At 45.4% G+C, this 27458-nt stretch overlaps 2 protein-coding genes across 3 annotated transcripts in view; one reads left to right on the forward strand and one right to left on the reverse strand.

The window, feature by feature from the left end:
- Window positions 1-3618, forward strand: part of LOC311052547 (tetraspanin-33) — a 10077-nt gene extending 6459 nt beyond the window's left edge. Inside the window, exon 8 of one of the 2 annotated variants that reach the window (XM_084067547.1) lies at window positions 2681-3618. In XM_084067547.1, the coding sequence (XP_083923673.1) occupies window positions 2681-2836 (156 nt within the window). In that variant the 3' untranslated portion in view covers window positions 2837-3618. Of the gene's footprint in view, window positions 336-2680 lie in introns of those variants that run through there. The other variant, XM_084067548.1, reaches the window with a different exon arrangement.
- Window positions 3619-7610: 3992 nt separating this feature from the next.
- The window catches only part of nwd1 (NACHT and WD repeat domain containing 1), a 44269-nt gene continuing 24421 nt past the window's right edge, over window positions 7611-27458 (reverse strand). The window contains exons 15-26 of the mRNA XM_084066252.1: window positions 26712-26909; window positions 24559-24764; window positions 21817-22179; window positions 21544-21634; window positions 20373-20527; window positions 19097-19373; window positions 12269-12385; window positions 11901-12094; window positions 11142-11267; window positions 10530-10646; window positions 9485-9590; window positions 7611-8010 (exon numbers count right to left, since the gene is read on the reverse strand). Coding sequence (XP_083922378.1) covers window positions 7649-8010; window positions 9485-9590; window positions 10530-10646; window positions 11142-11267; window positions 11901-12094; window positions 12269-12385; window positions 19097-19373; window positions 20373-20527; window positions 21544-21634; window positions 21817-22179; window positions 24559-24764; window positions 26712-26909 — 2312 coding nt within the window. The 3' untranslated portion in view covers window positions 7611-7648. The remainder of the gene's footprint in view (window positions 8011-9484; window positions 9591-10529; window positions 10647-11141; window positions 11268-11900; window positions 12095-12268; window positions 12386-19096; window positions 19374-20372; window positions 20528-21543; window positions 21635-21816; window positions 22180-24558; window positions 24765-26711; window positions 26910-27458) is intronic.

Genomic DNA, 27458 nt, shown 5'->3' on the forward strand with positions numbered 1-27458 from the left:
GGCGATATCGCCCAAAAAGATAAAGAAAATCCATCTTCCATCGCCCCCCCGCCCACTTCGCCCGATCGCCGGCTCTCATAGACTTTCAGGGACGTGCACAGATAGACTCTAGGTGGTGCTAGAGCACCTGCCCTTTGCCCTCTTGACCAGAAGTGCCCTTTTGAAAAAAAAAAGGAAAAAAAAGTTGTTGTTTTTCCGTTTACAGCAGGGGTCTTCAACAGGGGGTCCGGGACCCCTAGGGGGTCCTCAGAGTTACTACAGGGGGTCCGCCAAATCTTTATGTGATATGATTTTTCTTTTTACCATAACCACTCGAAACCTAGCATCCCTTTTCTGAGGAGAACTTTAGCCAAAAATAGCAGATCTACAAGCTCACAACGCCTCGCGCTGCGAGGCGTTGTGAGCTTGTAGATCTGCTATTTTTGGCAAAGAGGTATATAGCAGGGCGGAATTTTGCCGTTTTCAATACACGATAGTGCACTTGGTGATACAAGCGTGAAATTTGGCACAGATGTCCTTCATATGACCCTAATTGATAATCAACCTCTGGCCACGCAAAAATCCTAAGATTTCAAGATGGCCACCACCAGTTTTCAAAATGGCTGCAACTGGGACAACATTTTAGACTATATCACTTTGCTGGGGCTGTAAATCTTTGATTTCCCCCTTATTTTAATATAGGAGAATATGTTCTGAAGGTATTTCTACCAAGTAAGATAAAAAATAATAATATTAGGTTCCAATATGGCGGCATATTTTCCAATATGGCTGCCGATAAATTGCATAAATGTACATTCACATGAGCTTGTAGCACATGTATTTGTATTAATTACCATACACAGAATCAATTTATAGCACATTTTAAAGTGATTTGGTGGCTTTTTAATGACCTAGGGCAACAAACTTTTCAATATGTTCACCAATAAATACAAAAACTTAGATATATATAGGGATATTTTCTCAAACAGGTGCTGACCTTTTTCTCTTTCCGTGGAAGGACAAAAGTCTTTGTGTCTGGGTAGCTCAGTCGGTAGAGCTTTCACCTTCGGATCACATGGTCATAGGTTCGATCAGGATCAGTGTAGGAGTAGGTACGGTGAGTGTGGCGCTCCACCTCAGCAATACCAGGGGGTCTATAAGACCCCTGCGTTCTCAGCTGATACTGACAATAAGTCTCAGACTTACTTAATATGAACAAGTGCAACTGCTATGACAACAACGTCAGTATCTGAGCTGCGAATCATGATGTGTCAGATGCTATACTCTGCAGCTCTGCCTCAGATACTGACATTGTTGACATAACAGTTTCACTTGTTCCAAGACTTGGCTTGAATTAGCTGTGGATTGCCTTTGGAAGGAGGGAAGTATCTCAGATGCATGAAATTGCATCAGCTATTGGATCAAAGTCATCAGGTCTTTGCTTCTTTCATGCATTCAGGGGATGCCACACAGTTTCGTCCTTCCATGGAAAGTGAAAAAGGTCAGCATGGCAAACAACTTCTCCAAATTAGGTTCAACACCTGTTGCAATAAATGATAAACATAAGCAAGTCATTGAGGAGTTCATAGTACTCATGTACGATAGAACTTCATAGTAGTAGTTCCTACAAGGAAGTGAATGCAAGTGAAGTGCATTCCAAGCAGGACATATATGGGGCCAGTCACTCTTGTGCAGTCCTGTTTGCCAAATTATGCCAGAAGCTGACACGATGTGGATGTAAAATAGCATGTTCTGGACACTGCAAATGCTTTAAGTTTGGACTCATCTGCACACCCCTCTGTGGTTGCAGTTGCTAGTACACTGGCCTGTCACTTGCCCAGCAACCATTGTAAATGAAAATGTGTTTATAATGACTTGATAACAAAACAAAAAGTAAGCACTAAGCTTTACCAAGCTAATAAATCACTTTCAAATGTTCCATGGATTCTGTGTATGGTAATTAATACAAATACATGTACTACAAGCTCATGTGGATAAACCATAAGCAGATGCACATTTCTGCAATTTATCGGCAGCCATATTGGAAAATATGCCACCATATTGGAACCTAATGTTATTTTTTATCTTACTTGGTAGGAATACCTCCAGAAAATATTCTCTTATATTAAAATAAGCCCCAGCAAAGCGATATAGTCCAACACATTGGCCCAGTTGCAGCCATTTTGAAAACTGGTGGTGGCCATCTTGAAATGTTAGGAATTCCGCGTGGCCAGAGGTTGATTATCAATTAGGGTCATATGAAGGTCATCTGTGCCAAATTTCGCGCTTGTATCACCAAGTGCACTATGGTATCAAAATTCCGCCCTGCTAATAGGTGTAGAGGGAAAAAAGAGCATACCAAGTAAACCAAAAAAAAGTATAATTTACTTGAGCACCTGCCCCTCAAAATGTCTGTGCACGCCACTGGTCTTATCTTATGTTCTACGGTCAGGTGTGTATTATCTTATGTTCTACGGTCAGGTGTGTATGATCTTATGTTCTACGGTCAGGTGTGTCTTATCTTATGATGTGTCTTATCTTATGTTCTACGGTCAGGTGTGTATGATCTTATGTTCTACGGTCAGGTGTGTATGATCTTATGTTCTACGGTCAGGTGTGTATGATCTTATGTTCTACGGTCAGGTGTGTATGATCTTATGTTCTACGGTCAGGTGTGTATGATCTTATGTTCTACGGTCAGGTGTGTATGATCTCGCTGGCTGCGGCTCAGGTCTCCCGGATCAAGAAGGTCCTCCTGCAGAAGAAGCTCAGTGAGGAGCACAGAGGAGCCTCCCGCAGCAGAGAGAGGAAAGACAGCTACTGGTACCCGGCTCATCCCTTTGACGATGATGAGTGACGCCTGACACAGCTGTACCGATATACCTCCTGGTACCCAGAATGATGAGGAACCTCTGGTACCGTGTGGTACCACCACCTCCTGGTACCACCTGGCAACAGGATGTAGACTACACTACATGATGTGATTCCTGTTCCAAGCTGCTGCCAATCACAGAAAAGCTGCGTCCACACACACACACACACACACACACACACACACACACACACACACACACACACACGCGCGCGCGTGCGCCGAGTCACCGGAAGTTCCATCCACTCCCATGATCAGGGTTGCCAGATCTGCTTATTATAATTTCCCCGCAAGATTTTATTTGAAAATAGCCAATCTACAAGCTCACATCGCGACGCGTTGTGAGCTTGTAGATCTGCTATTTTCAAATAGCTGATGTACTGTATATGTTAAAGTGCTCATGTGGCCCCATAGTCGCTTCTTTTGGGCTGGTTTTCCTAGACCTGGTTGCCTGTTTCTCTCACAGAATCTGGCAACACTGCCCACGATATATGGGGGGAAAAAAGGAAATCAAATCAATATCATGGGAGTGGATGGAACTTCCTGTGTGTGTGTGTGTGTGTGTGTGTGTGTGTGTGTGTGTGTGTGTGTGTGTGTGTGTGTGTGTGTGTGTGTGTGTGTGACGCAGCCGGTGCTGTGAGACAATAAGGCGGGAACAGGAAACGGATAAAATGTCACCCGCTGAGAACCTGGGACTGACTGCACCTTATGGACACAAAGACTGTTTGCCAACTTAGTATTACAACCTGTTTCTACATAAATAAATACATGGAATAAATGAATAAATGGAATAAAAACTGAATTCAGAAGGAAGCGTATTTATTATCAGGACGGCAACAAATGTAGAAATGTACAGATTTAATATACAGTATTAGTTGTTAGATATGGATGATAATGATTCATAGATAAGCCCTTAAGACCTTTGTGTTAATTGTGTTAATTAATTAACACTATTTAGCCACCCTCTAGTTCAGTGGTTCTCAAACTTAAATCTGTATTAATATGTTTTAATTAATATGTATTTGTCCTCGGACCCCCATCTGAAAATATGTTTGTGCCAGGGACCCCTATTCACCTGTTTCCTAGGCTGTGTGTTTTCCACTTCCTGTCGATTTCATTGGATATCATTGGTCATCTGACCAGTTTCATTGGATTTCATTGGATCAAATCGACAGGAAGTGGAAAACACACACAAGATTTTAGTCGATGTTTCAAAAACATTCCAAATGTTTCATCCACTCATATCTACTGTACAAGCTCACAAAGCGTCACATTGCAACACATTGTGAGCTTGTAGATCGGGGAAGAGGTGGTTAAACTGATTGTCATGCTATATTAACTAATTTAGCTGGGGACCCTCTGGAACCCCCTCAACGACCTCTGGGGGTCCCGGGCCCCACTTTGAGAGCCACTACTCTAGTTTTCATTTTTTTCCTGAAATGATGCCTCTGGTTGCGGTTGCTACGGTGATCACTTTGGACGAAGGAGATGAGCAGACATGAGCTGATCCTTGATTGGTCAACCTATCCCATCGGCTTCGTGGATTGGCTAGCCTTGGATCCAAGACTGTCATAGAATGAATTAATTTTTAGAGGTGCCGGCCACTCTGCACTTGACCGTGTGTGTGGGTCTGTCCGTATATATTAAAGATGGCGGATTTGAAATCATTGAAAAATAGGCTTCATTTACGGCCCGTAGAGTCTGGGGGCGTGACTTTGTCCATCTCTTTTATACAGTCTATGACAGGGTTCCCCAATGACTTTTCCCCAAGGGCCAAATTATGTCTCGGGTACCATGCAGAGGGCCAGGGGCATTGGGCCCCAAATCGTGCACGCGTGAGCACATTTCTTAGTTTTTTATTTGTTTTTTTCCCCTCTAATCTAGATAATTTGACACTGTGTTATTTTAGGCCTGGGATTCTTAAGTCCTGTGTTGAGGGTCACACAACGAAAAAATGCACTTGAGAATCAACCATTTACTTAAAATATTTGGTTGTTACAGTCTGCTTGAAAAGTACAGATTAACAGCAGCCAGTTGTACCGAAAATCAAAATAAGTCCAGAATCAACAATTTACTTACAGATGTGTTTGTCAGTCTGCTTGAAGAGTAACACAGATATGTTTTTTCTTTTTTTTTATGACAAGAGTCGTTGCGGGCCGTACAGTTGCCTCTCGCGGGCCGCAAATGGCCCGTGGGCCGCCTATTGGGGAACCCTTTATGACATTGAACCATAGACTCTATGGTTCAATGTCAAAAACACATCTAAATCATTAATCACTATTATTTGTCAATTAATGACAATCATGATCCCTGAGTCAAAGTGCTGGACTTAATGTTTATTGTGTTTTTTTTGTTTTTAATTAATGGTACAAACGAGTTATTACAAACCAGTGGTTCTCAACCTACGGGCCGGGGCCCCACTTGTGGGCCGTCAGGATATTGCAAGTGGGCCCGTCAAATAATGAGCAAAACACAGAGATCTGATGGATAATAATAACATGAATATAAATGTATTTACGTTTTAAAAGTTGTCATTGTATTTTAGTTTTTTTAAACCTTGAAAAATATGTTTTCATTGCGATGCCGGTACATTCAAACTTAACCCATTAAGACCGGGAACGTGTCTGTGTCATTTTTTGATGTCTTTGGCTATTCAAAAAGAGCAGATCTACAAGCTCATTGCGCGGCACTCGGTGCCGCACTATGAGCTTGTAGATCTTCTGTTTTAGAAAAATTGTGGAAATTTGTGCAATTCTTTGAATATATATTTTTCAAAGCCAACATTTTTTACACAAAGTTTTGCTTCATGAGGGTCCCTGGAACACAATCTTTTTAGATGGGGGTCCGTGGCCAAATACATATGTAAAAATGTTTTTTTAAATCCTAACAGTGTTAGTTTCTATATCAGTGGTGCTCCAACTTTTCCATGTCAAGGACCCCCAAAATGATATGTATTTGGCCATGGACCCCCATCTCAAAATATGTTATTCCAGGGACGCACAGGTCGCACGGATCGGAGTAAAAAATGTTCGCTATAAAACACACATTTTCACGATTTCCCCCCAAAAATAGCAGATCTACATAAGCTCATAGCACTCGTTGCCGGGCTATGAGCTTGTAGATCTGCTATGTTTGAATAGCCAAAGAAATCTAAAAATGACACAGATGTGTTCCCCGTCTTACTGGGTTAAAGTATTAGGTTTTTAAGTCCGACGTCACGTCCGGGTCCAAAAGGCACCAAGCACCGTCCACTCTTCATTGTAAACAACATGTTGGAACCCGTAAATGTTTTTACAATAACCTCCTTTCTCAGAAATGAACCAATGAGGGTTAATAAGGGTCTTAATGCTAATATCATAGACAGTAAAAAGTAGGATAATATATATATTTATATTCATTATATATTAGTATTTATTATTATTATATATTGTTTAATATTTTATATATATATATATATATATATATATATATATATATATATATATATATATATATATATATATATATATAATATAACCATTTCCTCTCCTCTTTGTCGTTGCCAGGAAAGCGGTAGAATGACACTTTAGTTGTTATTTTAGTCTCAGATCTGTTAAAACAGTGAGGGACACAGCAGACAGAACTCGCTAATGCTCTGGACACAATATAAATAGATATAATAAATATAAACGTGTACTATGACACAATATAAATAGATGTAATAAATATATATAATAAAATGTGTACTATGACAATATACAAATTCAGTTCAATAAGGATTACAGTACTAAATGCGTTAGCTCCATTGAAGTCTCTCTGACTCACATCATTTTAATAATATTATGAATAACAATGAAAATTAAAATGAATTAAAACTAGAAAAGTACGCTCTTCGGAGCGCAGGTCTCTGCCAGGCCGGGTTGCCCGTGCCCCGAGGCTCGCAAACTTTGGAAGTCGGTCAATCGGAATGGAATACGAACCATCTGACAGACAGATATACATCTCGATCACGTTGTGTACCGAGTGGCATGAGTTATGGGACAACGCCGGGTGTAGGAGTTTGTTTCTTTTGTCATTTTGAAGAAAGTGGGACATGGCGGAAAATTTGTCGTACTTGAATAAAAGTACAAAAGTATTGGTATCAAAATGTAGTTAAAGTACCAAAAGTAGAAAGTACTCATTATGCAGCACGTCCCATTTCAAGTTTTCAAATGTATAAAAATCTTTAGAAAATAGCAGATCGTAACATTTTTGGATATTGGAAATACTCAAGTAAAGTACAACTACCTAAAAATTGTACTTAATTACAGTATTGAGTAAATGTACTTAGTTACTTTACACCACTGATGCACGGACAGGGGCCTGGCGGAGACAATGAACAAACCAGTGGTCTGTTGTCTTCGATCACATTCTTAAGTCACGTTAAAACCTATTAGTTTAGATTCTACCGTTTATCAGAAATTATTCATTGACTATAAATAGTGTATATATTTTTTGAATAAACAAAAGTCAAGATCACCGTTGGCAATTACCGTGTAGCTTAATAGCTAACATGTGCTAGAATGATAAGCAGCCACTGCAGAATTCATGATAATTAATTTAAAACTATGTTGAACATAAACCACTACTATTATATGTTTTTCATCTTTCATTTTGGATGTAAATGCCTGTAATTTAAAGGTGATGTAAGTATATATATATATATATATATATATATATATATATATATATATATATATATATATATATATAGCGTAATAAATGGTCAAACGCAAGGATCGGAGTGGACCTGGTGGTTCTTGTGCTTGTCGTGTCGTGTCATTGCAGCGTCTCGCTCTCAGGTTTAGCTCCTCGCGGCTTTTTAAACAGCCTCGCTACGGCCGCGATGCTCAGGAAGTTGATGTTAAAGTGGGCGGGGTTGTAGTCGCGGAAGTTGCTGGCATGCTGGGGGCTCGTCCGGGACGACTCCTCCCCCTCCGGGGTGGGGTTGTGCTGGCGCGACGTGACGCGGTACTGGGCCTTGACGTTCCTCACCGGGTTGTGTTCCGCTCCCAGGTCGTCCGGGCAGCGGAACACTTCCTTGACGACCCGGCCCGACCGGGACAACCCCACAAAACCGTTCCTGTGTGTCACCATGGCAACCAGAGGAGAGTAGACGTACTGGACGTACAGCAGGTGACCTGGTGGGAGGTATACGGTATGAATTATTATTATTATTATTATTACTAGACCATACCCGGTGAAGTGCGCAGGCGAAAGTAGTTGCAAACGTGGGGTTATTGCACGTCCTGTCGCGCGTCCCGTCGCACCGCACGCAGAGGCGAGTGTTCGCTCAACAGTGTAACGCAGTGGGGCTGTAGATGCGAGCATGGCGACATTCTTTGACATAAAAATGCAAATAAACAGCTGAGATTTAGTGATTGATGACTCGAAAAACGGGCTTCGCAGTCACATGCACATGGTAATGGTCAATGGCTGTGCGCTATTTGAGATCAATAGCTCAAGGCACTGAGGAGAACCGGGCAGAACATTTTTTGACATAAAAATGCGAATAAACAGCTGAGATTTAGTGATATCGAAAAACGGGCTTCGCAGTCCGATGCACATCGTAATGGTGAATGAATGTGCGCAATTTGAGATCAATAGCTCCAGGCACTGAGGAGAACCGGGCAGAAAAATGTTTGGGCTCAGAGGTTTGGCCTCACAGGTTTGTGGAATTGTAGGAAGATATTTGTAGGAAGGCGCACCATCAGCTCTAGCCATGGTTCACATGACACTCACACATGTCACAAGCATCATGGCGCAACTTGTTCCTGGTTTTAGAAATTTCTCCATTTACAACCCGTACATCTACATAAACGTTCACATTCCAGATATAAAGTGCTGACCCCGTTAAAACACCCGGGTCTAAGTACCCGTGTCTTCCGTACAATAAAAAAACATTTTAATCTGATCGGTGGCCATTTTCCCAACATTTCCATCATATGCTTTCAACTACGCAACCCTATGGGTAGGGAGATGAATTGCACTCTGATACATTATAACTATGAGAAAATGGCCGCCGTTCGGATTAAAATGCAGACGTCACCCATTGGTTTCTACAGACCCGTTAGGAAGACACTTTTTCGGCGAATTCAAATCCACCATCTTGGAACTCGGACAACAAATGCTATTGGCTGGAAGGGCAGTGAGGCGGCGGGTCTTCACTCAGTAGAACCAATAGAAGCCCTAGCCTAGAAGCATTCCCTAAATGAATACACACCGATACGCACAGCAAGTTTGAATTCCATCGGTCCCATTTATGGGCAATTATGGCCATGCCCATATATGGACATAGCGGTCCAATCGGCGGTTCTGGACAACTAACTGCCTATCCGACTGACTCGGTGCCGGGCGTGGCACTCCCTCGGGTCGTCTGCGACGCCCGTGCCGAGTTTGAAGTCGATCGGTCGTACGGTTCTCGAGAGACTTTGTACGTACACGTATGTTCCAACATTTAATGCCAGAAATGTAATAAAAAATAATCATGATTCATTTGTGACAGCCCTACACACCTGTAGAAACTACCTCTGGCCACCAGGGTGTGCTAATGAGAGTAACATACCTGTAAAAACTTCCTCTGGCCACCAGGGTGTGCTAATGAGAGTATCGTACCTGTGGAAACGGCCCAGATTTTGACCGTTCGGTCCTGGGATCCCGTGAAGACGAACTGGTCGTTCTCTGAGAAGGCTGCACAGACCACGCCCTCGAAGAAGAAACCCTGACAATACACAACGATCACATTATTATGATTATTATGGTTATTGGTCACTCTCTGAGAAGGAGGTGAGCAAGCAGATCTGTTACATGTTTTTGGAAATCATGAATAATTGATTTTCTTTCTTTTTTCCTTTGACATTCTTTTCTTCTACCTAAAACACCTGAGACACCAGGTTGGAAGTGGTTAAAAATAAATTAAATAATGTATTAATTAAAACAATTTAGTACATGGCTTGGTTGAATGCTTGCTTCTGATTGGTCAATCACTGAAGTCAGCGGTGTGTTATTTCTGGATAAAGACCGATGAGCTCAAAAACAGACCTCTGTCTAATCAGAGACTCAGAACACCTGCTCAAATCAACCTGTCTAATCAAAGACTCATGCTGTATCCAACATGACAGCCATGTGAACACACACACCATGTCATTTACAACTAAACGTTGCTCTCAAGAATGTTTATGAAAACATTTGAAGTGAGAAATAGACGATGCATGAGTAACCGAAAATATATTCTATTTGATCAACACTTCCTTGTTTTCCGAGGCGACCGTGTTGCGCAGGGCGGACGGCCAGCATTAACTTATGGAAGAATACCAAAACGCTCGCCCCAAAACACAGTCGCCCCGGGGCAAATCCGGCCGGTATTCACGTGGTATTCACTGCTTTTCCGCGAAAACAATGGGGGCGAGCGTGTTTTTGGAATACTTTCATTGCTGTAAGCAAGGATATACTTTGTCTTGTTGTTACCTTTGGGTCAATTTATACATTTATTTATTAAGTAGCCGCGTAATAAGCAGGATAATTGCCGCTTATTCAGGGTGATTATGCACCTCCTCTCTGCGTCGGTGCATAATCACCCTGTCGGGAATACTGTGTCCATAATGACCAACTACCCGACACTTATCCCTTTGTGTATTGATGTTATGAGATCACAGCTGACCTTGTATTCCATGGTGTGGTCCAAGGTCACGGGGGTCAACGACCACAGCCTCTGAACGGCGTCTTCGGACCCGACCAGAGCGTGACCCCCCGAATGACCCAGGGCCACGCAGGTCACCTAACAAACACCAACACAACAAAACACACAACATTACAACACACTGACCCCACCATAGCGTGACCGCCCCAATTACCCAGAGTGACGCAGGTCACCTAATACACAACACAACAAAACACACATCACAACACCACACAACGCAATCAGCGTTGCCAGATTCTGTGAGAGAAACAAGCAACCAGGTCTAGGAAAACAAGCCCAAAAGAAGCGACTTTTAGCACTTTAAACATATACGTACATCAGCTATTTGAAAATAGCTGATCTACAAGCACACAACGCGTCGCGATGCGACGCGTTGTGTGCTTGTAGATCAGATATTTTCAAAAAAAATCTTGGGGAGAAATTATAATAAATAGACCTGGCAACGCTGAACGCAGTAGATATCATGTCAATATGAACTAGAATATGTACTGTATATGTTATGATGTCTGTCTGTCTGTCTGTCTGTCTGTCTGTCTGTCTGTCTGTCTGTCTGTCTGTCTGTCTGTCTGTCACCTTGCTACAGTGAGCATGCAGAGAGGAAGTAGAGTCATGGTTAAAGTCCATCATGGTGACGTCTCCGCTGGTCGTCCCGTAGATCAGTCTGCGGTCGGCCATCAGAGCCATGCAGGACAGAGGAGCCTGTGTGAAGTATTACATATTCATACTCAGTAGTGGTTCAAAGTACTCACATGTTATTTACTTAAGTAAAAGTATCATTATACCGCAATGTGGAAATATGTGACAAGTAAAAGTCCGGAAATCTAAATTTTACTTCAGTAAAAGTACAAAAGTATTAGCATCAAAATATACTTAAAGTACCAAAAGTAAAAGTGCTCATGATGCAGAATGTTCCATTTTACAAGTTCAACATGTAAACAAATCTTTTGAAAATAGCAAATCTACAAGCTCACAATGTGCCGCATTGTAGATCGGCTATTTTCAAATGGCCGAAATGTATATAGGGCTGAAGTGGTTCATGCATGTTTTGTAATAGTAATTACAAATAATAATAAGTAGCTAGTAACTAAAGCTGTCAAATAATTGTAATGGAGTAAAAGTACAATATTTGCCTCTGATATGAAATGGAGTAGATGTAAAAGTATTGAAAATAGGAAGTACTCCAGTAAAGTAAAAATTCCTCAAAAGTGTACTTAAGTACAGTATTTGAGTAAGTGTACTTAGTTACTTTACACCACTGCTAATACTACTAACTACTAACTACTAACTACTAACTACTAACTACTAACTACTACTAGTTGGTGACCTTGGTACCTGCAGGAGGGACAGAGACATCCTGGCCAGGGGTCCGTCCACGGTGGGGAAGCGGTCCCGGATGGCCACCTCAAACAGACACACGGCGTCCTCGTATCCCACGGCCAGACGCTTCTCCTTGGGGCCCATGGACAGGCAGAGCACCCTGGGAAGGTTCTCTGGAGGCGGGATGCACAGGGTCTCCTGGGGAAGGTCTAAGGGGCAGAAATGTTTAGTAATCATTTTCCGCAGACAGCAATTATATGATGTAATACAGTATGCCACGCTAGTGTAATTAATTGATCGAGAGAAAAAAAACAGTTAAAGTCCCAGCCCTAATTAATAATAACAGAGATTAGTTATATGAATAGTAATACAGGTGTATTTACTCAGAGGGTAGATCAAGACGGTTCCAGTCTTCAGTCCACAGAACAGCAGACGTTTGTTCTGAGCCAGCTCCACACAACACACGTCTGCTGACGTAGCTTTACTCTCACTCACACCACCTGTCAATAAGTCAATCAATCAAAGACGTCAGCTCGTTTTTGGAGATAGACTGTTAACATAATAGCCTATGTGTACAGTAATGTTCTATATCTCTATTTTATCTCTAACTCGTATGTGTGCGCACGCACACCGAATACAGTAAGTTTAATATTTTATATACACCAGGGAAAGTCAATGTATTCAATGATGACATTGCTATTTCTCTTACACGGATCCAGTATTTTATTCTCTTTTTTTTTTTACACTACTGTGTTTTCTCTTATCCTCTTTTCAATGCACGTTGCAATGTTGTTTCGATTATGCCATTGGCTCATGGTACGGTGGCCTAACCAAAGCCCTAAAAGAGAAGTTGCAGGTTTCTCAAAATAGGTTGGTCAGGCTTGTCTTGGGGCTGTCTGCAAGGGACCATGTTTCCAGCAGTTGGGTTGGCTCCCTCTGGCAGCCAGGTCAGTTCAACTACAGCTGAACCTGGTGTTATAACATCTACATAAACACACAGCGCCCCCTGTGTACCTCTGTAAGCTTTTTCAGAAGCGTAGCGAAGCCCATTCCCACCCAACCAGAGCCAGCATAGCAGACCTGACCATGCCCCACGTTCAGTTCACCACTGACATGGGAAAACGCTCATTTAGATTTGGAGGAGCAGTTAACTGGAACTCACTACCCCTGACTATAAAGAGCACCAGCAGCCATCTCCTTTTTAAGATAAGGGTCAAAGCATGGCTTTTAGAAAATGTTGCAGAATAGTATAGGGTCACTTATGTTAGCAATGTGATTATATGTATTTATGCTGTAGGTAGTGTAGTTACTGATTGTTTTATTTATTACTGTACTGTCTACCTGTATGTATTTTGTTGCAGTGTTGTTTGTCTCAGACCACAAGGACCACAATGAAAATAAGTCGCAAGACTTTTCTGTGTCTGTATCCTTGACGTTTTCTACAATGAACATGATGTAACATGTGTTTTTTTCCTGTATAACGTCTAATAAAATCAAATCAAAATCAAATCAAATGCAGTAACAAATGACCGAAAACATTTTTTTTATCAACTGTCTTACAAATATCCTGTATTTTCTTTTCTTATTTTTTTACACACACTCTGCTATTTGCATCGCGATAAAGTTTTTATCAAATTGATTTAAATTGTCAAATTGTATATATATATATATATATATATACATATATACATACTGTGGGGAACTGATCAAGGCCAAACACAAAATGCAGGGTACAAGCCCACTTAAGGGTATTTATTTGACACCTTTTCAGATATATGACCCGCAGGCCCTTGGTATTACTTTTCATGTAACTTCAAATAATAAAGTCCAACTCAAAATTCACCCCGGGTCGGGGTATTTACATGCATCACAATGTCTCTTTGTTTGGATCCGTGCGCCACAGCGTCATCGCTCAGTATCCATGCATTGTGCTCCGGTATGTGTGATTAACTCCCACAGGTTGCCGCCTGTAGCACCCGTCCATTCACCAGGAGAGCCAATCCCAGACTGAGACAGAGTAGCCACTTTTGTAGATTGGTGCCACACCTAACCTGTCGTCGCAGCTGCGCTCAGTTGGGGCTGATTCATGATGGTGAGTGGCAGGTAACGCCCTTCTATGACGCTGCCCAGGCTGGTGCGCTCCCTGCGAGGTCTCCCTCTGTCTCTGTCCCATGGCCTCTCCCTGGTGTGGTGCTTACCTGACAGGCGGCATTGTGGCGATACTCCACATATCCCCCCCCTAAGCCCGCCGCTTGGTCCGGGGGCTTCCAGCTCCTCTACTTCATACATGCGGGACAGGGCGTCTGCGTGTGGGATGTCCTTCCCGGGCCGGTGCTCCACCTTGAAACAATAGTCTTGTAGCTCCAGGAACCACCGCGTCACTCTGGCGTTCCGGTCCTTGTTGGTGGCCATCCATTTTAGGGGTGCATGATCTGTAATGAGGGTAAAGGTACGGCCCCACAGGTAATAACGTAGGTGGTGAATAGCCCATTTCACCGCTAAACACTCTTTTTCCACTGTTGCATAATTTTTCTCATGGTCTAGTAACTTTCTGCTCACGTAGGTAATTGGATGCTCCTCGCCATCAAATACCTGTGCGAGGACCGCCCCCAACCCGGTGCCCGACGCGTCTGTGTGGAGGACGAAGGGCCGGCTGAAGTCGGGGGCTTTTAACACTGGCTCCTCACAGAGCGCGCTCTTCAAGGTCTGGAACGCGGCCTCCGTCTCGGCCGTCCAGACAATGTGGTTGGGGCGCTTTTGACATGTCAGATCATACAGTGGGGCTGCAATAGTAGAGTAGTTTTTTACACATTTTTGATAATAAGCCATGAGGCCAAGGAATGATTTTACTTGCTTTTTTGTCCTGGGCTGGGGCCATTCCCGAATCCGCTCCACTTTACGCGTCTGGGGCCGCACACACCCTCGTCCGATCGTGAAACCCAAGTAGTCGGTCTCCGTCAGGCCGATGCGGCACTTTTTGGCGTTGGCCGTCAGCCCGGCTCGTCTGAGCGCCCCGAGGATGGCGTGGAGGTGCTGCAGATGGAGGCTCCAGCTCGGGCTGTGGATCACGATGTCGTCCAGGTAAGCGGCAGCGTAGTCTCGGTGGGGGCGGAGTACACGGTCCATCAGCCGTTGGAAAGTGGCGGGCGCGCCATGGACTCCGAACGGCAGCACCGTGTATTGGAACAGCCCGTCGGGCGTGGAGAACGCTGTCTTCGCCTTGGCCCGGTCCGTCAGCGGCACCTGCCAGTAACCCTTGGTCAGGTCCAGCGTGCTGACGAACCGGGCCGGGCCCAGGCGCTCGATCAGTTCATCCACTCGGGGCATCGGGTATGCGTCAAAGGCGGAGACGTCATTCAATTTTCGAAAGTCATTACAGAAGCGCAGCGTCCCGTCTGGCTTCGGCACTATCACGATCGGGCTGGACCATGGACTGTAGGACTCCTCGATAACTCCCAACTCTAGCATCTTGGCCACCTCTTCTTTAATGGCAATTCGTCTGGCTTCAGGGATTCGATACGGCCGCTGGCGCACTATTTTCCCAGGGTCCGTGCGTATATCGTGCCTGATGAGCGTGGTTCGGCCGGGGAGTTCGGAGAAGATGTCCCGGTTCCGCCCCAGCAGGTCCTTGATGTCCTGTGTCTGGGCTGGGACGAGGTCTTCTCCTATGGGCACCGGGGGCAACGTCTGCGCGGGCACGGTGGTCATCAGCGCGGGCAGCGGTAGTCGGGGGGCTGAGATCCACTTCTTCAAGATGTTGACATGGTAGATTTGGTAGCCTTTTCGTCTGCCGGGCTGGCTCACCCGATAGTCCACGGGCCCCATCTTCTCCACGACCTCGTATGGTCCCTGCCACTTCGCCAGGAATTTGCACTCCGAGCTGGGGACCAACACCAGGACCTTCTCTCCCACCTGGAACTCGCGGAGCGTGGCGCCTCGATTGTATATGCGAGCCTGGTCCCGTTGCGCTTTTTCCATATGCTCTCGTACCAGGGGCCATATGGTCTTCGCCCGGGCCTGGAGACGCTCCACGTGTTCCACCACACTGCGGTGGGGAGAAGGCTGGCGCTCCCAGGCTTCCTTGGCGATGTCCAATAGGCCACGGGGCCTCCGGCCATACACCAGCTCAAATGGTGAGAACCCCGTGGACGATTGTGGTACCTCTCTGATGGCAAAAAGCACATACGGAATCAACTGGTCCCAGTCTTTCCCGTCCACATCCGTTAGTTTTTTCAGCATTTTTTTTAAAGTTTGATTAAACCTCTCGACTAAACCGTCCGTCTGTGGGTGGTAGACGGAGGTGCGAATGCGCTTCACTTTCAGCCATTTATACAGTTGTGACATTACTCGGGACATGAAACAGGTGCCTTGATCCGTTAGTACTTCCTCTGCTATGCCCACCCGACTAAACAGCATCAACAACTCGTGGGCCACCGCTTTAGCCGAGGCCGCCCGCAGGGGAATGGCCTCGGGATATCGAGTGGCATAGTCTAGTATCACGAAGATATAGCGGTGACCGCGACTGGATTTTGGCAATGGGCCCACAATGTCCATGGCAAGGCGTGAAAATGGCACTTCGATTATCGGCATTGGTACCAGAGGATTATGAAACGTGGGCCGTGGAGCGGTCTTTTGACATTCAGAGCAACCCTTGCAAAAGTCTTCTACTGCCCGCTTAACCCCGGGCCAGTAGAAGCGGGCCAATATGCGCTCGTATGTCTTCTGTATTCCTAAGTGCGCTCCTAGTTGGTGCGTGTGTCCTAAATATAACACCCGTGACACATATTCTCTTGGTACCAGTAGTTGCTCGACTAGGTCCCCCCCCTTGTCCAACACACCCCGATATAACAAGTCTTTTTTTACAAGGAAGAATGGGGGATTCAATGCACTCACCCCCTCACATTTCTTTCCGTCGATGGCGGCCACGTTCCGGCGCGCCATGTCCAGATTCGGGTCGGTCCACTGCGCCGTGGCGAACCCCCCAGCCCGGGGTGGTTCGAGAGCTTCGACGCCGGGGAATTCGGCGAAGGGGTCCGCAACATCAGCGGGGCCCGCGGCCCCCTGGCTTGAAGTGGCCTGTGTGCCCTCCACCTCCCGTCTCTGGTCTTTTCCTCTCCTCTCATCTCTCTCGTCTCTCTCGTCTCTCTCGTCCCTCTCACCTCTCTCGTCTCTCTCATCTCTCGCGTCTCTCTCGTCTCCCCCATCCCCTGCCGGGGAGCTGTCACTCAGGCCGGCCGGCGTGGCGGCGCGAAACGCGGGGCAGGCGTGGAGCGCGCCTGGAGGCGCCGGGCGCGGGGCGCGTCGGCGACGGTGGCGGGCTGTGCCGCGTAGTAGGCCGGGGTCCCAGTACCGGGCGAAGAGGACGCAGTCGGCGCCGATCAGCAGTGGCACGGGCAGGTTGGGCACGACCCCGGCTGGCACCACTGCGTCCCCCCGGGGCGTCTGGACGCGGAGCTGTGTCACCGGATAGTGACGCACATCACCATGGACACAGGTTACTGGAACGGTGGTGGAGCTGAGCTTTCCGGCCAGGTCTGCTCGTACGAGAGTCACCGCGCTGCCGGAATCGAGCAGGGCGTGCGTGTCGGTTCGGCCTATCTTCACGGGCAGGCGCGTCTGGCGGTGAGGGCTGGTACCGGTGTGCAGACAGGGCCGCGCGCTGTCGGAGCTGGCTGCTGTCCCCATGGAAACGTCGCGCTCTCTCTCGGGACACGACCAGGATATGTGGTCCGCCTGTCCACATACATAGCAGCGGCGTTGATGTGGGCCTCGGGTGGGCCCTTCGGCCACCGCGGCCTCGGTCCGGGCGGCAGGTGGGTTCGGTGGCGTCGATCTTCGACGGTCGCGGCCGGGCTTCTCCTCTCCAGGGCCCTTGGCGGCTTCGGTGCGCGTGGTCCTCATCATGTCCACGCTCACTTGGTGGTTCTCCAAGAGGGCCACGAGTGCCTCCAGTGAACTCGGACTCACTTGGGAGGCGTATCTGCGGGCGTCAGGCGGCAACGAACGTATGCATCGGTCGATCACTAAGCGGTCGATGATAGGTGGATCTCCCCCGGTGGTAAGCCAGCTATGGGCGCTGCGCAGTAGAGCCGCCACCTGCGGTCGGGGTGGAAAGGCCGAGTTGTAGGCCCAGCTGTGGTAGCGCTGCGCTCGAGCTGGGAGGCTGTAGCCCTGGGTGGCGAGGATGGCGTCCTTCAGTTTCCTGTAATCTCTGGCATCGGCGAGGGTTAAGTCCCGGCACACACGCTGGGCCTCGCCGGTGAGGAATGGGGCCAAGAGTGAGGCCCAGTCTCCGACTGGCCACCTCTCTCGGGCTGCGGTGCGCTCAAACACCTCCAGGTACGCTTCAATATCATCTTCTGGTGTCAATTTAGTGAGTACTTCTCTAGGGGCGCGTGTGCTAGCCACATCACGGCTAATTCTGTCAATTAATTTTTGTACCGCTGTCTGCAAATCTGTTTGGCTCCTCAACAGGGCCGTAAGTGCGTTGGCCTGCTCCATGTTTTTTTTTCCTCTTTTTTTTTGGGGGGGGTTTGGCGTGGATCAGAATGCCCGCATTCTCCACCAAATGTGGGGAACTGATCAAAGCCAAACACAAAATGCAGGGTACAAGCCCACTTAAGGGTATTTATTTGACACCTTTTCAGATATATGACCCGCAGGCCCTTGGTATTACTTTTCATGTAACTTCAAATAATAAAGTCCAACTCAAAATTCACCCCGGGTCGGGGTATTTACATGCATCACAATGTCTCTTTGTTTGGATCCGTGCGCCACAGCGTCATCGCTCAGTATCCATGCATTGTGCTCCGGTATGTGTGATTAACTCCCACAGGTTGCCGCCTGTAGCACCCGTCCATTCACCAGGAGAGCCAATCCCAGACTGAGACAGAGTAGCCACTTTTGTAGATTGGTGCCACACCTAACCTGTCGTCGCAGCTGCGCTCAGTTGGGGCTGATTCATGATGGTGAGTGGCAGGTAACGCCCTTCTATGACGCTGCCCAGGCTGGTGCGCTCCCTGCGAGGTCTCCCTCTGTCTCTGTCCCATGGCCTCTCCCTGGTGTGGTGCTTACCTGACAGGCGGCATTGTGGCGATACTCCACAATACATACATACATACATACATACATACATACATACGGTACACACACACACACACACACACACACACACACACACACACACACACACACACACACACACCTCTTACCTGTGGTACAGTTGTAAGTCCTGACCTCCTTGGGGCCCTCAGAGGTCACGTAGTGCACCGTGTCCCCGTCCTTGGCCAGCGCCACGAGGGGCAGACCCGAGGGCGCGTGGGCGGCGGGCCGGTGCTGGGAATCGTACTTGAGGCTCCAGAGCTTGACGCAGTCGGCCTCGGCGGAGGCGGACGCCACGCCGCCGTCGCTCCACATGGCCAGGCAGCTGACCGCGGCGTCCATCCCACACAGGCTGTCCAGCAATGCGCCTGTAGTGACCGACCACACCTTGACCACAACAACACACAGGTGTCACACGTTTAGTCCAGTGGTTCTCAGCCAGTGGTTCTTGAGGGGGTTCCAGGGGGTCCCCAGCCACACTAATAGTTAGGAACCAAATTGACCCTTATGTGTCTCTAACTCTGAGAGTGTACAAATGGAACCAAATGGACCCGCCATTTGTACACTCTCAGAGTTAAATGAACACTAATGATGATGATACAGTGTAGATTGGGACCCCCAAGAAATCAAAATGGTTGAGTCCTTGGCATATCTTTTCGAATGGGGGTCCGTGGGCTAATATGTGTCAATTTGGGGGTCCTTGACGCGAAAAAAGGTTGAAAACCACTGGTTTAGTCCATTGGTTTCTCAAATGATTACTATTTGAAGATCCGGATCCGGAGGATCCAGTCCGGGTTTTCTTCTCAGTCAAAATAGTCAAATCAACAGGAAGTTAACGTCTTTATTAAACGATGGGTGTTGGTATCTTTAGGGAGAATTTTATGTAGATTTTCAGCTTTTGTAAAAAGTCTTATGAATTGCATTCAGGGCTATATCATATTTCAGTAAGTATGATGAATATTTGCATTCTTTGTCCGGTTGTGTTATTTGTTCAGAGACATAAGAATGACTGTGTTGCAGTGGAATCAGCTGATGTCTTACTCTTAGCCGTATGTAAGAAATTGATGTCATTTTGAGTTTGAGCTGATTCTACTGTATATTGTCTGAATCAGCTTTGTTTGTGTTCGTTTATGTGCTAAAAGAGTGACTTTGAGAGCTGTTTCACCATACAATGTAAGTCAATGAGGAGCATATTTGGAATTATTAATTTCTAATCAAAGGAGCAATTATTTTTAATTTCTTGCCCACCTTTGGGTTACATCATGGCAAGGTAACTACACTGTGTGTGTGTGTGTGTGTGTGTGTGTGTGTGTGTGTGTGTGTGTGTGTGTGTGTGTGTGTGTGTGTGTGTGTGTGTGTGTGTGTGTGTGTGTGTGTGGTTCTGACCCGGATCAGCTGGTCCAGCGCTCCAGAGGCCAGTGTTCTTCCATCAGAGGACACACACGCACACAGAACCCTCTCATCGTGCTGCAGAGACAGGAACGGATCCACTGGAACTGGATCCGCCTCAATGTTGAACACACTGAGAGTCCTGTTACTGCCTGATGACATGAATACATGAATACATGAATACATGAATACATGAATGAATACATGAATACATGAATGAATACATGAATGAATACATGAATGAATACATGAATGAATACATGAATGAATACATGAATGAATACATGAATACATGAATACATGAATGAATGCATGAATGTGTGTATGAATGACTGAGTGTATGAATGAATGAATGAATGAATGAATGAATGAATGAATGAATGAATGAACGAACAAATGTATGTACAGTATATTAAGGATTAAGACCTGAAGCCGATTCTACAAATGTCTCCTATAAATCTCAACAGTTTTCTGAAAAACATATGTTTCTATATCAGTGGTGCTCAAACTTTTTCATGTCAAGGACCCCCAAAATGATATGTATTTGTCTGTGGACCTCCATTTAAAAAAAAAATGTCCCAGGGACCCCCCAGAAGCAAAGATGAAAAAAGAAATTCGCTTTAAAACAATATTCAAAGACTTGCACACATTTTCACGATTTTTCAAAAATAGCAGATCTACAAGCTCGTAGCGCGGCACTCAGTGCCGCGCTACGAGCTTGTAGATCTGCTATTTTTGAATAGCCAAAGTGTAAAATATTGCTTTTTTAGCTCAAATCTAAAAATGACACAGATGCGTTCCAGGTCTTAATGGGTTAACAAACTCCCCCAAGGCGGATTGTCGGATCCGCCTCAAATTGGCTCAGCGTACACAAAAGACCTTAACGATGAAAAGTTATCAAAAGCTTGAGTTTTCGTAAAACTGCAGGGCCGTGGCAAACGGCAAACAGGAAGTGAAAATAGCCGATCTACAATTCCTATTTGCTGGGCTTTAAACAGCCATAACTCCAGTTCCCAGCATGGTAAACTTCCAAAACTTGCTAGGTGCACTTAGACGGCCAATAGGGACCTTGAAGTTGTTAATCACCCATAATAAAACATACAACACAATAATACATTATATCATAATAATAATAATAATAATAATAATAACAACTCTAACAACGCACCTGCTAACAGAAGTTTCTCATCTTCAGTCACTGTGAGAAGAGATGGAATCACTGGAAACTCACTGACTGACTGTCTGCCTGTTCTGTACACCTGTAACACACGCACGCACACACACACACACACACACACACACACACACACACACACACACACACACACACACACACACACACACACACACACACACACACACACACACACACAGGTTATACTGGTAATTCGGGTCAGCTCCCAGTACAACAGTATCAGGCTGTGGTTGTACTGGTCTCTACCTGACAGAGGAGTCCTTCCTTAGCGATGATCATCACGCGGCCTCGTCTGGACAGAGTAGCGACCGCCGCCACGGTCAGCGCTCGCTGGCAGTCGTCCAGCTGAGTCTCTGGTCGCTGGGTTTCACTTCCTGGATGTGAGGTTTGGACACACCCATCACTTCCTGGATTTGAGGTTTGGACACACCCATCACTTCCTGGATGTGAGGTTTGGACACACCCATCACTTCCTGGATGTGAGGTTTGGACACGCCCATCTTCCGTCAGAGTGACCAGCATGTCGTCAAGAACGGCCAGAACTTGGCCCCGCCCACCCTGAGGGACGGACAGAACCTGCTGGCCAGTTGACACCAACCACGCTCTGACCTGCACACAACACAGCCAGTTACAAAGTGCATATAAGGCAGAACATTGTTAACATACACTAATGTTGGCATACTTGTCAAACACAGCAGACAACAATCATGGGTAAAGGAAACAACGCCTCCACCAAATTGAGCGGCTTCCTATAATAGCTGATATTGAGCAGTACCTTAATTGCAGGCCCCTCACAACCAACTTGTGCCCTAGGCCACCAAAGATAAAAAAAAAAAAAAAGTTTACATCTGTAGCCTAGCTGTGAGATGGTCTGCTCTAGCTGATATCACACACACAAACGTCAAACGTCATCAAACGTCAAAGGATTTGAGGGTGTCGAGGGTACCCGCGACGGCAGACACTTAATGGTAACGTAACTTGAACGACGCTGAGTCGGCTCAGGCGGACGCGGACTTACCACTTACCAGTTTTTTGTCTCATTCCTAAGACAATAATTTGATGACCGGCAGCGGTTCCGGTAGGAGACACAACGAGTCGTTGTGTCTCCTACCGGAACCGCTGCCTACCGGTCCACTGGTCATCAAATTATTGTCTTAGGAATGAGACAAAAACTTTAAAAAATCCACAAATTCAAGTCTCCATGGGGTGACTAATCCATTGAAACAATTTTTTTTTTGGGTGAAGTGTCCCTTTAATGCGGCCCGCAGGTTAATATCAGAATAGTGATATAATATTGATTTCAGCTGTTATGATTCCTAACATACAAACATGACCCGCTTTAATTACTTCAGTCTATATTGGTAGCTTATTAAAATCCTATTGTCTTTTTTATGTCCAATGTATTTGTATTTAAGTTCATAAAGTTAAAATAAGTATAACTAAATGCATTTGAAATTAAATAAAAATGTTACTTTTCAGGATTCCACTTCAGATTCCACTCCAGAATAGCAAAAATAGCAGATCTACAAGATCAAAACGCGTCGCATTGCGACACGTTTTGAGTTTGTAGATCCGCTACTTTTGCTATTTTTGTGTGACATAGAATGGCAAGGTACGGCATTCATTTACGAAGAAAGTACGGAGATAAGAGGTGTTTGCCCAACAGTATGTGCAATGTGTTCCTCTGGAGTGAGTGTGGAAATATAGTGGTCCGTTACATCAGTGGTTCTCAAACTTTTTCATGTCAAGGACCCCCTAATTGACACTTATTACCCCGTGGACCCCCATTTGAAAAGATAAGCCAGGGACCCCAATAAAAGAAGGTTTTATGGCTCTAGCAGTGATTCTCAAACATTTTAATTTCAAGGACCCTCAGTTTAACATGCATTAGGGCTACAGACCCCCATTTAATAATAATAATAAACTTTATTTTGTATAGCACCTTTCATGACATGAAATGCAGCGCAAAGTGCTTTACAGAGCAAGAATACAGTTACAGTTACAACCAATTTAACAATAAAGCAAACAAAAAATAAAATAAAAGCAAAAGCATAAAACATTAAAATAGGCAATACTGTGAGGACTTAAAAATCAACCAAAGAGTCAGCTAAAAGCAAGAGTGAAGAAATAGGTCTTGAGCTGTGCTTTAAAGCTATCGACAGAGGCTGCCTGTTTTAGGTGTAATGGGAGTTTATTCCACACTGTTGGTCCGTAAAAGCAGAATGCTGCTTCACCGTATTTTTTATATGTCATTTTAGGCACCTCGAGTAGGTCAGCACTTGAAGACCTGAGGGTCTGGTTTGGATCATGTCTCTCTAGGCAGTCATAGAGGTAGGAAGGTGCCAGACCATTTAGAGCTTTATAAACTATTAAAAGAATTTTAAAATCAATCCTAAAAACAACCGGGAGCCAGTGTAGTGAAGCTAGAACTGGAGTGATATGTTCTCTCATTCTAGTTTTAGTTAAAATTCTGGCTGCCGCATTTTGAACAAGTTGTAATTTAATGGCATTTATACCTCTGGGACCCCAATTCACATTGTAGAACCAATGTTAATTTACCTCTGAGAGTGTACAAATGGAACCAAATGGACCTGTTAGGGTCCATTTGGTTCCATTTGTACACTCTCAGAGTTACAGACCCATAAGGGTCCATTTGGTTCCTGTCCATCATTTAGCTGGGGACCCCCTGGAACCCCCTCAAGTACCCCTGGGGGTCCCCGGACCCCACTTTGAGAACCATGGCTCTACATCATCAAAGTCACCCCTGTTCTAATGTATGTTTCAAAGCATGTTTTTTCAATTACTTTTTTCATTTATACTATTTCATTTCTTTTTTCTTTTAGAAATGTAATACTCTTTTTGTGTGACACTGTTGTAAAATGAAGTATAAAACGCTCATCGGTTAATCAGACTTATCGATTAGATAAAACATATTTGCATCTTTTCACGTTGATTCGTTGATACGAAACAACAAAACAATAATCGTACCTGATCTCCTGAGTAGACGAAGGCCACGCCCCTCCGCTCAGACAGGTACAGGTGTACGGAGGAAGGGGCGGGGTCCAGTGGCCCCGCCTCCTGGATGCAGTACACCTGCCTGCCAGTCAACAGGCTCCACCTCCTCAGAGAGCCGTCTGCAGCCAATGAGAGGCAGTGGGAGGCCCTGTCGATCAGCCTGACGGACAGGACGGCTCCTGTAGACCACAGATGTTTAAATAAATAAATAAATAAATATATCAGACATTTAAAAAAGATAAAACTTGAATGATCTCTGGGCTTAACCCATTAAGACCTGGAACTGTGTCATTTTTTGATTTGAACTAAAAAGCATTATTTTACACTTTGGCTATTCAAAAATAGCAGATATACAAGCTCATAGCGCGGCACTCGGTGACGCGCTATGAGCTTGTAGATCTGCTATTTCTGAAATGTCGTGAAAATGTGTGCAAATCTTTTAATATATATTGTTTTAAAGCGAAAATGTTTTACTTGAATCTTTGCTTTTGGGGGTCCCTGCAACATATATTTTTAGATGGGAAAAAAAAAAAAAAAACTGTTGAATCCCCCAGAAGCAAAGATTTGAGTTACAAATGTTCGCTCAAATCTCAAGATTTGCAAAAAAAAATACGATTTTTCAAAAATAGCAGATCTACAAGCTCATAGCGCGGCACTCGGTGCCGCGCTATGAGCTTGTAGATCTGCTATTTTTGAATAGCCAAAGTCTAAAATCTGTAAAGTCTAAAAATGCTACAAAGACGCGTCCCATGTCTTAAAGGGTTAAATACTAGTTCAGTAGGGGTCTCCCTGTCTCTCCAGCTCTTTAGTAAAAAATAAATTATATTTTCAGGTCAGCATACTCATTTTTTTTAGAGAGAACTCATAGGGTACAGGATAAGTAAGTGAAATTGAAAATGATGACACAAACAAACAAACACTTTTGGACAATAAACCTTTTGTCTTTTATCCAAATAATATCCCTTACAGCACGCACAAACCTGTGTGTCCTTGCAGTGTGTAGACGAGTTGTGCGTGTGTGAGGTTCCACGCCGTCACTGGACCTTCTTCTGACCCGGATACCATCTGACCCGTCTCCACACACACATCTATACACGTTACACCTACACATTTGAAATATGTATTTATATCCACATACGCAGAAGTACAAGATGTACAAAGGACATAAACACTGCCAGTGCAGTCAGATAAAGGGAAAACAGCCCGTTACAAAGTGCATGTAAAGCAGGGCATTGTTACATACAAAACAAAAGTTGGCATACTTGTCAAACACAGCGGACAACAATTATGCCTGCCCACACGCACACGCACACACACACACACACACACACACACACACACAGTTGTAATCGTTGATTAGTCACCTTTACAACGAGGTATAACTTGTTAGTATCGTGCATTCGTGGAATACCTGTGACTGACACATACCTGTGACTGACTGACCGGCACACATGCACACGCACGCACGCACACGCACACACACGTACATGTACGATCCTTACAAGTTGAACCTCGTTGTAGAGGTGACAACTCAGGCTTTCCAACGATATAAAATACAATTGGGCGGCAGTGGCTCAGGGGTAGAGTGGCCGGGTAGAGTGAACTGGAAAACCGCAAGGTTCCCAGTTCGATCCCGGGCTGGGGGGCTCCCCTAGAGTTAGTGTAGAAGTGTCCTTGAGCAAGACGCTGAACCCCTAATTGCTCCTGATGAGCAGGTTGGTGCCTTGCATGGTTTTCTCTGCCATCGGTGTATGAATGTGTGTGTGAATGGGTTAATGGCACAATCAATGTAAAGCGCTTCGGATAGAAGCGCTTTACAAAATACGCTTTAACAAAATCTTATCCCAACATTTTCTTTTCACCCAGTGCAAATTGTCTAAGTAATCCTGGGCGCTACACTCCCTCTGCCAGCCATGGGAGAGCCCAGAGCCGAGCTCATGCCTCCTTCAATGCATGAGAGCTAACAAGCCTTCTTATCACGCTACGTCCAACCGTAGTTTCCCCAGTTGGACGCAGCGCGTGGAAGGAACACATTATTCCAGGACCTTGTAGCTGTGAGGAGACAGCGCTACCGACTGCACCACCGTGGCCCCAGAACTTCTTATATCAGTGAGTTTAGTTCCTACCTCTGTGGAATGCAGTGAGTGTGTGTTGTAGCGCCCCCCCTGGTGGCGGCAGGAAGGTGCACTTGGGCACCAGGACGGGTTCGTTGCAGGTCAACAGCCACTCCTCACACTGACGACACAGCTGGCCAATCAGAGAGGGGTAGGGCGTGGCCAGGGAGAAGAGTCTGGCCAATAGCTCGCTGTAGAACAGAGCCATGTCTGGAAGAGAGACACACACGCACACGCACGCGCACGCGCACGCGCACACACACACACACACACACACACACACACACACACACACACACACACACACACACACACACACACACACACACACACACACACACACACACACACACACACACACACACACACACACACCTTATACACTCACAAAATATGATGAGCTGGAGAAGCCAGAAAACCCAAAGGGGCGTGTCTGGTGGCCTTCATAGGAAAACATGACAATAAAATACGTATTAACTCATTCCCTGTCAAGAAAGTAAAAAACGTAATGATTTACGTGAAACAAAAACAACATTGATTTTATAAAGATCTCACCGTCCTTCATCATAGGGATACATTTCATTGTAACACACCCGGATACGGAAATGACGTCAACCGAAGATTTTCGTTTCCGCCTGATTCCTGTTTAAGTCCCCGTCTAAAACGGCATTATCTCGGCTTTGTTTTTCTCCGCCGTGGAACGCTGTTTAGAAGCTGCTACTACTGCAAAATGGAATGTCGCGGATTGAAAATGTCTTC

This window comes from Gymnoscopelus microlampas (assembly GCF_963454915.1).
Source record: "Gymnoscopelus microlampas genome assembly, chromosome: 9".
Classification (NCBI taxonomy): domain Eukaryota; kingdom Metazoa; phylum Chordata; class Actinopteri; order Myctophiformes; family Myctophidae; genus Gymnoscopelus; species Gymnoscopelus microlampas.